This window comes from Petaurus breviceps, unplaced genomic scaffold (assembly GCF_028583685.1).
Source record: "Petaurus breviceps papuanus isolate PSGF00001 unplaced genomic scaffold, PetGlider_PUasm1.0 91133, whole genome shotgun sequence".
Taxonomy (NCBI): domain Eukaryota; kingdom Metazoa; phylum Chordata; class Mammalia; order Diprotodontia; family Petauridae; genus Petaurus; species Petaurus breviceps.
The window spans coordinates 57363135-57376045 of NW_027187419.1; the positions used below are offsets into that span (position 1 = coordinate 57363135).

The 12911-nt window shown below is 33.6% G+C and overlaps 1 protein-coding gene across 6 annotated transcripts in view; it reads right to left on the reverse strand.

The window, feature by feature from the left end:
- The window catches only part of SACS (sacsin molecular chaperone), a 94437-nt gene that overhangs the window by 18414 nt on the left and 63112 nt on the right, over window positions 1-12911 (reverse strand). For 4 of the 6 annotated variants that reach the window (XM_069080279.1, XM_069080281.1, XM_069080280.1 and 1 more), the window contains 4 exons: window positions 8448-8594; window positions 5694-7176; window positions 5067-5158; window positions 85-111 (listed from right to left, as the gene is read on the reverse strand). In XM_069080279.1, coding sequence (XP_068936380.1) covers window positions 85-111; window positions 5067-5158; window positions 5694-7176; window positions 8448-8594 — 1749 coding nt within the window. The remainder of the gene's footprint in view (window positions 1-84; window positions 112-5066; window positions 5159-5693; window positions 7177-8447; window positions 8595-12911) is intronic. The other 2 variants (XM_069080283.1, XM_069080284.1) reach the window with 1 other exon arrangement.

Sequence of the window (12911 nt, forward strand, 5' to 3'; positions counted from 1 at the left end):
TCTGGTAGCTTCAATAATGAGGAAATATCCAAAAGCAAACAAACACCAGGCTTCAAATCCACAATGTTCAATCAATAAGCCTACCTGAATATCCCCAGAGAAGTTGTTGAGCTAGAATATAATCAAATTCACTCTTAGCAAAAGATAATTTTCACACAAACATGATAAAAGCAAAAATATTTGGATTTTATAAGATACATAAATTATATCTACTGTGTGAAAAGTATAGCTATGCTTTTTGCACATTAATAAATCACAGACTCTTCCAGCTAGGACTTCAGAAATCAACTAATCCAATTATCTCATTTTACTTATAAGGAAAATAAAAGGGATAGAAAAGGGAACCATTTTTAATTCAGTTCTATATACCAAATGAAAATAATTTATTATTATCTATTTATCTAGACTACCTGACAACAAGGAGAAAATTATCAGAGATTACTCCATGTGTAAACATCAGCAAAATATACTTCTCATCACATAAACAATCTTCAGGAATTATTTATTATACACTAATCTTAAGCATCCTCCTCCTACACTCCTTTTCCTTCCCCATTTTGACCTCTTGGTAAGCCAGTTCAACCCTACTCTTTCTTCTTTCAATTTCCTTGTCCCTTTATACTATCAAAGATCTTACCCTTTCAAACTCCAGCTTTGTAATGCTCCCATCATCCACTGCCTTTACATCCCCCACCTACTTATACACTGCTGAATAAAGCTGGATAAAATCATGAAAACACTAGAAATTTATGTTGCATAATCTCAACCAGGGCACTGCAGCAAGGTAATCCTTTTACATTCCCCTATCAATTCACAATCCCACTCACCAAAGTGGCTTTTCCAGACCTTTTCATCTCCTCCCAAATCTCTCAAAGCTCACTCTATCCACATCCTCTCAGTTGAGAATCCTGCCTCATAATTCACTGAATAAAATGTGCCTTTTCCTAAAAATTCCTTCTTCTTCCCTGTTCCTCATCTCATATTCCTCAGATGTCTTCTTCCACTATCTCCTTCTTTGTTGATATTTGGCATGAAGTAGACCTTCTCTCTACCAAAGGTAACCTTTCTATATGTACAAATAAACCCATTCCATCCTGTCTTGTTCACCAGATTTCCCCCTCCATCCTGCCTACTGTCTCACTAATCAGCAATCGTTACCCGTCTACTAGTTGCTTCCTTACGACTTACAAACACACCCATGATTCCTTCATCCTCAAAAAACCCTCAATTAATCTATCCATTCCACACTAGCAGTCATCTTATATTTTTCCTCCCAATTATGACTCAACTCCTTGAGGTCATCTGTCTACAACAGGCGCTCCCCATCCTTGCTTCTTATGCTCTCATTTTTCAGATGAGGGAGCTAAATCATAAGAAGGATATAAATTCTGGAGTCAGGACAAGAACCACATTCTTCTGATTCTTAGTCCACTTTTTATACCCATCATATTACACTTTCTTTCATAGGACTACTATTTTTTGCTGTGACTTTGGAAGTTTATTTGAAATGACTAGCTCCATGAAAATGTAAACACAGAAAAGCAGTTGTCAGGAATGTCAGGGAAAGATTATTTTTCAGGGTATTTGTAGTCTGGCTTCTAAACTCATCATTCAACTAAAACTGTTCTCTCTAAACTTACTAAGGAACTCTTAATTGGCAAATCTAATGACTGTTTTCTCAACCCTCATCCTTCTTGACTTTGCTGCAGTCTGTCACTGTTACTCACTATCTTCTTGATAATCTCTTCTATCTAGGTTTTCATGACACTACTCTCTCCTGAGTTTACCTCTTCCCTGTATGAACATTCTTCTGTCTCCTTTGCTGGATATCCTTCTAGATAACAATGGCAAAGCATGGGTGATCCACAAACACTCAATACTGAACTCTCTTTCTTTCACTTGGTGCTATCATCAGCTTCCATGGTTTCAATTATCATCTCTATAGGATATGATGTGATTCTGATCTATTTGTATAGCCCTTACCTCTCTCCCGCATTCCAGTCTCACATCTCGAACTCTCTACTGGTCATCTCAAACTAAATGTCCAAGAAACATCTAAAACTCAATGGTCCAAAACTCAACTTAGTATCTTTCCACCAAAACCATCCCCTCTTCTCAGTTTCTCTATTACTGTCAATAGTACCACCATTCTAATAATCACCTAGGCTCACAACCTGAGTGTCATCCTTGATTCCTCACTCTTTCACCATCTATTTTACAATCTGTTGCGAAGTCAAATTGATTCTACCTTCATAACATCAATAGTATAAGCATCCTCTTCTCAGACACTGCAACTACATTGATGTGAGCATCTTTTCATCTTATGCCTGGACTACTGTAATAAGCCTGTTGGTTAATCTCCCTGCCTTAAGTCTACTCTGTACTGAGTCCCTACTCTGGTTCCTCCTCTACAAAACTGTCAAATTAATTTTCCTAAAGCATAAGTCTGACCATACTAACCCCCTATTCAATAAATTCCAGTGGTTCCATATTGTCTCAAAGATCACAATAAATTTCTCATTCAGCTTTTAAAGCCCTCCATAACCTGACACTTTCCTATATTTCCTATCTTCTTATCTCTTGTTCCCTTCCAAGTATATACTCTGTGACCCAGTGACACTGGCTACATCAATGTTAATGCATATAATAGTCAATCACCTAACTTCCTGCATTTTTACTTGGTGTTCCAGATGCACGGAATTCTCTCCTACTCATCTCTACTCCTACCTTCTCTTGCTTCCTTAAGTCTCAACTAAAGTCTTTTTTACTCCATGTGTAAAAGCAAACAAACAACAAAAAAACCTTCCCAGTCTTTCTTAATCTTAATGCCTTCCTTTTGAAACTATTCCCAATTTATTCTTTGTAACAATTATTTATACATAGCTGTCTGCATGTTTTCTTGTCCATTAGAATATGAGCTCCATAAGAGAATGAATTGCTTTTTTTAAACTTTCTATCAGTGTTTTTAGCATAGTGCCTGGCACACAGTAGGTAAACATAATAAATGCTAACATAACAAATGTTAACTGACAAGTTGACATGACTTACCCTCCTGATTCATATAAGAGAGGCAGGGAAAGGGAACAAGTACTTATTAAGCACCTACTATGTACTGGGCACTATGCTAAGTATTTTATAAATATTATCTCATTTGATTTTCCCAACAATCCTGTGAGGTAGGCAGCTGAGGAAACTGTGGCAGACTAAGATTAAGCAACTTGCCTGGAATCACACAGCTATTGAATATCTGATTTGAGCATGTTATCCTGATTCCAGGTTCAGCACTCTATATGTTGTGCCTCCTAGATGCTTTGTTGTCTATATGAATCCTAAAGATGGCAGTGGCATTGCTGACACCTTTGTGAAAAATAAACTATTTTATAAAAGCAAAGGATAAGGATATATAACCTTAAATTTAAGTAAATTAAGGACTTTAATTAAGATACTACATATCACTAATAATAAATAACAGCAATAAGTTTTCAGGAAAGTTGATGGGGAAAAACAGAATGAGTTCAACCCAATAAAACTGCACTACTATTTATAATTTTCAAAAGCAGTCTTCTGCTGGTCCTAAAAACAAGGGATAACTAAGGGTGACATCCTCCATAGGGCTAAGCATATACTCCCTATGACCCTGAAAAATAATCTTTCCCTGACATTCCTGAAAACTGCTTTTCTGTGCTTGCATTTCCATGGAGCTAATAATTTCAAATAAATTTCCAAAGTCACAGCAAAAAATAGTACTCCCATGAAAGAAAGTATAATACAATGGGTATAAAAGTAGACTAAGAATCAGAACGATATGGTTCTTGTCCTGACTGCTAAATTTATTCCCTTCTTATGACTTACCTCCCTCATCTGAAAAATGGGAATAACTCATTATGTCTACTTAATAAGGTGATTATGAGGATCAAATGAGATGACTATAAAACACTTTGGGAGAATTATCATCATTATTATTAAACACTGAAATACCATAGATTACTACAGTATTCATGATAAAGAAATTCTAATATCTCAATCACAAGATACTAAAAATATTTTTTTCTTGGGTTTTTGTGTCAGAATGACTAAATGCTGAATTTGGTATTATCTTTTTTTTCTACCATTGTCCATGCTACTTTATAACAAAAAGATAAAAATAAATATGGAGATTTCAACTTGGGATCATAGAATTTAAAGCCAGAAAAGGCCTCAGAGATCCCAGGATCCATATAATTGGAGTTGAAAGCTTCCATTGATGTTATCTAGTCCCACCTCCTTGTCTCAGAAATGAGAACTCTAATATCCTTAGAGATAAATTAAATTGGCTCAAGGTTGCAAAAATCCAGGATATAAATGCATAGGAAATAATGACCCCAAATCCAATTATCTTTCTACCATACTTACAAAATACATGGTAAAACTTCAAATTATCTAGACTATTTAGGAGGAAAGTCTGAATTAGTAGAAGTCAGAATTCTGAAATATTTCACAAGAAATGCAGTCCAAATATTACCAAGAAAAGGTCCTGCTATAATCAATAAGTAGTAATTCATAATTGTGCTATAACCATTGATAGATAATATATTTTAAACTATTTGTTTCTATAAGCAAATCAAAATTTCCATTTGCAATGTTTTTTATATTGTAAATTTATTTAGCAATTTTTTCCATATATGTTACAAATGAAAACTCTAGCCTAGTTCCTGTCCCATTTATTATAAATTCTTAGAGAATAAAATATTAAATTGAAATATACTAAACATGATCAAATAGCAAGCATTTATTAAGCAACTACTATGTGTCAGGAACTGCACATTATACAATTTTACACTGTTGATATGCAAAAGCCTAAAAAACTTTGGTAACCTGAATAGAATTTCTACTTCAGAATTAACAGTCGTGAATCATCTGTGGAGGAAAAAACCTCCATAACTGAGAACTCTTTGCCCAATTATTTTATTTTTATGACTGTCTAGCTACTTCTGCAAACTTCTCTTGAAACACTGTATGGAAACTAGAAAAATTACTTATATATTATTCCAATCAAGTTTATTTTAAACAGCAGAATACTAGCATACCTCGAGTTTGAGCAGCTTCCTTTAAAGAAGCTAGAATTTGGGGTTTCAAGTCATCAAAAATAATTCTTCCTTCAAGACCTGGGAAAAGGGACCTAAAATAAGCCAAAGAAAAAAGGTAAATTATTATAATTTTCAAAAGTTCACTGGATAAATAAATCTAATTTCATGCAAGTTTAAAAAAAAGAAAAAATTTATTATGGCTATCAAGTATTTTAGAAAATGTTATATGTTATGATTAAATCATATTGATTAAAAAAGACCTGTATCTGTTTTAAAATGTGTAAATAGTATGAACTATGTCCAATGTAAGAAGCATTTCAATCACCTAAAAGTAATAGTATTAACATTTTCCTATTCAGATGATCAAAAAAAATTTTTAAATATCAATTTGAATTCCGATGATCAAAACTCTAACTTATGAAATACTTCATACATATAATTCTAACTCTTAGCACTTCTGTATTAAAAACTCATCTCAAAAAGAGAATTGATATCCATAATTTTAAGACATAAAAGTATGAGCTTCTTTATTTTTACATATTCTCTCTACAAATTATTTCTAAGAATAATAGATGAAATCAGTACAGAAAACTATAAACAAAATTACTATAATAGTATAAATTATACCTTGGATAATCTTCTGAGGTAATATAAATTACATCTTGATCTGATACAGATGAAGAAAAAGGAATAAAATTTCCATTTTGTAAGGGTAGAAGGTCCAACCCAAGTAGTTCATGATAAGCTGCATCAGAGAGCGCAAATTCTAAAAGGTGCAGCTTTTCAGCAGCAGTGCCTGAGTGTCCATATTTCTTCAACACCTGCCGTACTAAAGCAGGAGTCACTTTCTTCACAGATTTAGCACTAGAAGCTGTAAGTTGAACTGCATTAGAAATATTTGCTGGTACCCTGACAATCTGTTTCCCTGAGCTCTGGAGGTAGTTGAGCACAGCTTTTGTGTATTCCAAGCTTTCATCTAGTTCAGAGAAATATGCCTGTTCCAACTTTATCCAGTGATTACTGATTGAATAAATAACTGCATTCTGAAACAGCTCTTTAAAGAGAGGTTCTATAATTGGTTGCCAGTGTACTTTAACTTTGCTCATTTCAGGCCAAAGCTTATAGATAATATCAACAGACAAGGGGAAATCTGAGTTTTTTTCAGTCTCTAATCGTTTTACAGAATCTAAGACCAGAGTGGCATATGCTTTCGGCACAACATTCATAATAAGAAGTTCATTCCATAAAGCTGCTGGATCTCGCCACTGATCTAACTCTCTCCACTTTATACTTCTACGGTTGTCAGTGAGACCAAAAAACCCACTAATGTGAACTGGGAGACCTGTTTTACTTTCCTCACCAGGTGGTAAAGGAAGAAAACAAAAAGCTTTTCCTGAGAAATCAGATAGTGCTCCTGTTTGTTCTTCACTGCTCGATAACGACATAGCTATGCCAATGGTTGGGACAAATTTCAAGTCATCAGCCAAACAATCAAGTTCATTGCAAATTCCTCGACCACCTACGCTGTTACACACCAGCCAAGATGTTTTTTGTGCATCCTTAGTACTCTCATCTTCCCAAACTATATTTATATGATATGTTACACACGTAATGCTATTGCTTGGGATCTTTTTACAATAATTACTTATAGCAGTTCCCAATATTTTGATGGAATTGGGTCGCTCATGTTTCAGGGCCTTATTTTCACTAGCCGTTACCCTGAATACCAGTTTCTCTGTTCCATCAGCCTCTCGAACATGTAAGGAGACATCCTGCACACTTTTCAGAAAGAGAAGCACTGTATCTGCATCTGCCCTGAAGGAGTCAAACAACTCAAGAACCTTTTGCTTGTTATACAGATTACTACTCAGTTGTGAAGGCTGTAAGCGAAGAGGGAAACGAAAAAAAGTTCCAGGAAAGTTGCCATTTAAGAAAGTTTCCTTGGTGCTTCCAAAAACCCCAATGAATGGTGCAAACTGGTCTGAAAATTCACTGATTTCTTTACTGTCATCTTTTAGATTCCAACACTGTCCTGATTCATGGGGACCAAAAAGTGTTTGATGGGGATCTAACATTCCAATCTGGTCACCACTAAAGATACAAGGAACATCTATAAAGAAAAATGCAAAAAGATGTTAATAATTCTTAAATTAGTATTTATAAAGTGACTGAAATCAATATATAACTTATTAATTATAAGAAAGCAACAATTATAAAACAATCCTCAGCATTAGCATTCTTCCTCTCCCTCCTCCCCTTCCCTCCTTTTCTTTCCCCACTGATTTCCAAGATATTTTAATAGTTTCTTCTTATACTAAATAAGGCCTATGCCTGAAAATCTGAGACACTGATGGTCACTGTTTATATAAGTAAACCTTGATAAAAATGAAAGCAATATGATTCATTTCCTGAATATATCAAACTTTTCATACATGCTCAGAGCTTTCCTCAAACACACAAGTCAACCACCTAGAGATATAATACCAAGATGAATGCTACAAATTTTATCTATGAAAACTGAGAAATATCTACTCAATTACTAGATTAGATAGTGAATAGCCAATAGCTTCTTCCTGCTTACTAGAACAAGTCCAAATTCCTTAGGTAAGCTTTAAAAATCTTCTGACCAACTGATCCTGTCCATATCTCTTTCTCCAAAGTGGAAGTTGAACTGTTTTCCATACATACACATATGGCCTATCGTACAACACTATATTCATTTCCCTTTCTTACATTGCCCTCTTTGCCCTCTTGGGTTCCCTCTTCTCCTATACAAATCTTCAGAAGCCTTCATTCTCTGGAAACTTTCCATAAACCCATTCCACAATAATCTTTCCTCTGATTCAAAATAAACTTAGGTTATTCTTTCCAACACTTTTTACATATACTTAGAACATACTTGTCAGAAAAAATTATAATGTTAAAAAATTAGTATCTACATTCAATATTGATACATTACACCAGTGGTATTAAACTCAAATAGAAAGGAATCTCTGAAGGCTACATACTGACTTAGAAAACCACAAATTAACATTATCTATTTTGTGTTATATTTTTATTTATTTTGTTAAATGTTTTCCAATTACTTTTTAATTTGGCTTGGTAATCTGGTTTCAGGTGACCAAGTTTGACACCTCTGCAATATTCCAAAACTGTACCTCCACCTACACAACCTTAAACTTAATTAATAGCTATGGGCTAAAAACTTTACCAACTTCATGAAATTTAGCAAGGAAAACATCAACTGGGTAATAAACTTTCTACTGCAATCAAAAAGTGATTACTGTGGCCTAAACTAAACAATTATAAAATTAGAATATGAAGTTTAGCATTCAGGCTAAAACAACTTTTAGTAAGAGATTAATGAAGTCAAATCTATACCTGTTATATGATAGACTGAATTAAACCCAATTCCAAATCTTCCAACTTTTAGTGGATCATCCTTTTTCCTGCTCCTTGCTATTTCCTGAATGCCATGCCAATCCTCAGGAGTAAAAACTGCATTGTTGTACACATAAAGTGCAGACCCTATAAATCAAAGAGACATATAATAAAGAGAATATTAAAAGAGAATAAAAATCAGAATATTTGGTTCCAATAGACTAAAAGAAATTAAGGTTCTTGTCTGACCATAACTGTCCTTATGGTGAGGTGATATAAAAGATGATTTCATTAAAATTCTGTTTTTCTGATAAAATTGAAAACTATTATTTCTATCATAGAAAAATAACAGTAATAGAAAACCAAAAAAGAATGAAAGGGAAAAGTATTTAGATGTCAAGAAATTAAATAACTAAAAATTAATTATAAGCATACCTTGCTTAATGTACTATCTTCCTAAAATTATAATTAAGTAATTTTTGGTAAATTGATTATTTTAACTACATTAGAGCAGCTCACTACTTAAAGAGAGCCTAAAATGAATCCTAAGCAATGAAGAACCTTTTGGCATTTTGCATAATTACCCCCTAATTTACCTTGATTTTTGTATCACATGTAAAGATAAAATAACAGGACTGATATTTAAAAAATATATAATAGAACTTACACATCAAAATGAAGGCAATTTCATTCAAAACTGTAACCTTACCTTTATATTTCCAAAAATTTTGATTGCTCAAAACTTTTTTGGATATTCCCTCTACCTGTGAGACCTATTCTTTGCCCTTGTCATATTCTACTTTATAAATACGTGTTCTATCCCATGAATTACAAGCTCCTTAAAAGCAAGAAGTGTTTTTTTCATCTATGTATCCAAAGGAACTAACACAGTTCATTGCTTAAACAAAGTAAGTATACAATGTCTGTCATATTTTTAAATTAGAACTTCTTTGGAATTGCCTTGAGTTTTCCACATTTTTTTTAATATCCTCAGTGAAAAATGCTTGAATTTTGAAGACAAATTGTCTTTAAGAATACAAATTACAGTGAAATTTAATCAGTTTTAGGAGGAAAAAGTCAGCTAGATCTTTAGGAATTTTCTTATTTGGCTGATGTTGCAGGCCAGGATGAATCAGGCTGGTATGGTTGCACAGGTTAAAAATTGGAATGAAATGAAACACTCACAGAACCCCTATCAGTTAATAAAAGTAGGTTTACTTAGCCAAAGCAAGGAAAGGATATTTAGTAAGGATACGAGATTGATTCAGAAAGGCATAACTTCCTTTCCTCTATGTTGCTATTGTTGATCTACCAGTTAAAAACCTGAGAGGTGTACAGCAGACTCCACCAACAGTTTGTTGTTTTTGTTGTTGTTGTTGTTTTGCATTTAGGCCACAAGAAAACTGAGACAATAGCCCAAGCCTTAGTCCCTTGAGCCAATTAAGTCTCGATGACAGTTGCAAGTTGTTTTAAGGAAAAACTAACCTAGCCTATATAGCAAATTTCACTCCTGTTACAGCTCACAAATGGGTTCCAAAGACAAATGCAAAAGAGCAGTTCCAAAAATATTTTTGAATTACAGACGCATCATTAAAATAAGTATATAACTTCTAAGAGCGACAACTTTGAAAGAGGACAGATGATACTCATTTTAATTAACAAATCGCAGTCTATTCTTGTTTTTTAAAAGTTTCATCCATATACAGTCACATCTCTGAGTTCAAACTTGATGCAGTAGTTTATTTTTATCTCCTTAGATAACCAGGTACACAAAAAAAGTATACTTTCAAGAAAGAAGTAGTAATTTTCTTCTGTGACAACTTTAACAACATTTTCTAAAAAGTCAAAAGCTGAGAAGCAATAAGAATATATAAACATGTTTCTAGACACATAAAGCACACAGTAACAAAAATTACAGTTGAAAGGAACTTTAGAGGTCATCTGAACCAATCTAGCCATTTCATAAATAAGGAACCAAGCCTACTCAGTTGGCTTGACACATACCCAACACTATATGTTAAGAGCTCAGCACAAACTAAAACGAGCTAAGGCCTGATTATTACACCATGTTACATCTCTCAAAAGTACCTTCCCCCCCCAAAAAAAAAAACTACACTGCTCTAATATCCCAAATATGACAGAATAACTTCTAAATTAGAAACCTGAGTTTTAATGCCTAATGCTTTTCAGCAGATATATGACTGCTGTAGGCATGTGATTCTTTGGAAAATATTTTTTAAAAGAATGATTAAATCATAATTTTAAAAGACTGCTCAATTAATGCCAATAGTAACTTTGGAGACTTGCTATCAATTTTAGTGAGTTTGCTGGATACACTGTACACATAACTAAACTCAATCCATGGTGAGGGGAAAAAAGGAATACAGCCTTAAGATAATGACAAGCTTGTCAAATTTTAAAAGGACCCCACATCTCTGATTAGTTTTAGTAAGGAAAATTGACATTTCCCTTCCAGTCCACATCTCAAAATTATATAAAAATAAGAATAAATGTATCATACAGAGATTTCAACTAGGTAACTCCTAATTTCCCTTCCAAGTCTTAAGAATATATGAAATTGGGGGGCAGCTAGGTAGCATAGTGAGTAAAGTGCCAGCCTTGGAGTCAGGAGGACCAGAGTTTTGTTCTGGCCTCAGACACTTAACACCCACACAAAAAAACTAACCGTGTAGCCTTGGGCAAGTTACTTAACACCAATTGCCCTCCAAAAGGCCAAAAAAAGAAAATTATATATATATGAAATTGGGGCAGCTAGTGGTACAGTCAATAGAGCACCAGCCGTGAGGCCAGAGAACCCGAGTTCATATCTGGCCTTAGACACTTAAACCTTACTAGCTGTGTGACCTTGGGCAAGTCGCTTAACTCCAACTGCCATGCCTACCCCCTCCAAAAAAAGACAAGAATATATGAAATTAAAGTTTAAGAAAATGATTATTACTGATGAACATTAATTAGTAAAAACATAAGAATAGTATTAACTTTTGTCTATAAAACACATAGCAGAAATGGCAAGATGGAGTGTAGATCATATTTAAAAGTCTGAAAGCTTTTCTATTAAAAAATTTATTTGGAGCATTTAAAGCATTGATACCACATATCAGGTTTAGAAAATCATTTCTTAGCCTCATAACTCAAATATAAGATACCAAATTATCTAATAATAATAATTCACGATTATAGAAGGCTTTAAAGTTTATAAAATGCTTTCTGTATTAGGGCTCTAAAAATCTATAATTGGATAGACTGATGTGAAAATTCAAAGTAGAAATGAACATTTCTTTTAATGTTTACATCTGAAAATTATAAAATGATGTTATTCAAAAGCATGATTTTGAAGAATAAATAGTAACTGAATGTAAGCAAAAAACTGGCTAACTAATCCTATTTCAGGACATTTCAAGAAGTGAGATGAGGAAAGAGCCAAGGCCACACAATATTTTCCTATGAGCATAACTGCATATGTTATATACTTGACACCTTTCTAAGTAGTTGCACAGCAAAAACTATTCATCCATGTCTACAATTGATGGCTTTACTGGCTTTTGTAATCAGTATAAAAAATGTGTATGAATTCCAGCTGTTAAGTATCATCAGCTGAAGTCATGGGAATCAAAGACATTGAAAACTGCAAGTAGTGTCTGATTTTCTCCACAATATATTTGTAAAAACCCATGTGGAAAAAGATTAGATTTGCTCATAAAAGTATTATAAGCTTAAATGACATACCTGAACAAGTAAGTATTCACAAGTGGTTTGTTTTTTTTTAATAGAAAGCAGAGCTCTTGAGAAATTTAAGAAATCTTCTAGTCCAACCCCTTCATCTTTACATATTAGGAAACTGAGGTTTTCAAACTTTAACTTACAAATCCTTTCTAAAGCCATTCTCTAACCTCCTTCTCTTTTTGTAAGATCATTTCCTCTATTCACCACTGCATGTACAAGCAGGTACTGGGGAAATCATGCTTAATTTAATTAGATTTAATATCTAGTAATCAAGATTGTTTTGCTTCCTTTGGAGTTATCCCTCAAGTATTTCTCTCAAACAATAATAACAAGCTCACAAGTAAAACAAATTACTCCTTTGGTTTAAGAGAACCTGCAGACCAACAAGAAACTTTCATCCATCTAATCTTTATTAAGCATATACTATGTATAATGCATAGTGCTAGGTCAGTGGGAGGTACAAAGATTCAGGAAATAAGGCCCCCTGCCCTCAAGGAAATTACAATTTAATAAGAGAGGTAAATATATATAGATAATTATTACAGTATAGTTATAAAAGCAAGGTGACCATAGTATACCATTGCTGAGACAAGTCATTAACACTAAACACAACACAACACAACACATAAAGACATCTGGGATACACAGCTAGAAGACAGATGCGTTAGTGATACAGGTTTTCTTTTCTAAGTTATGAAAATGTTTCTTCAAACTATGTTT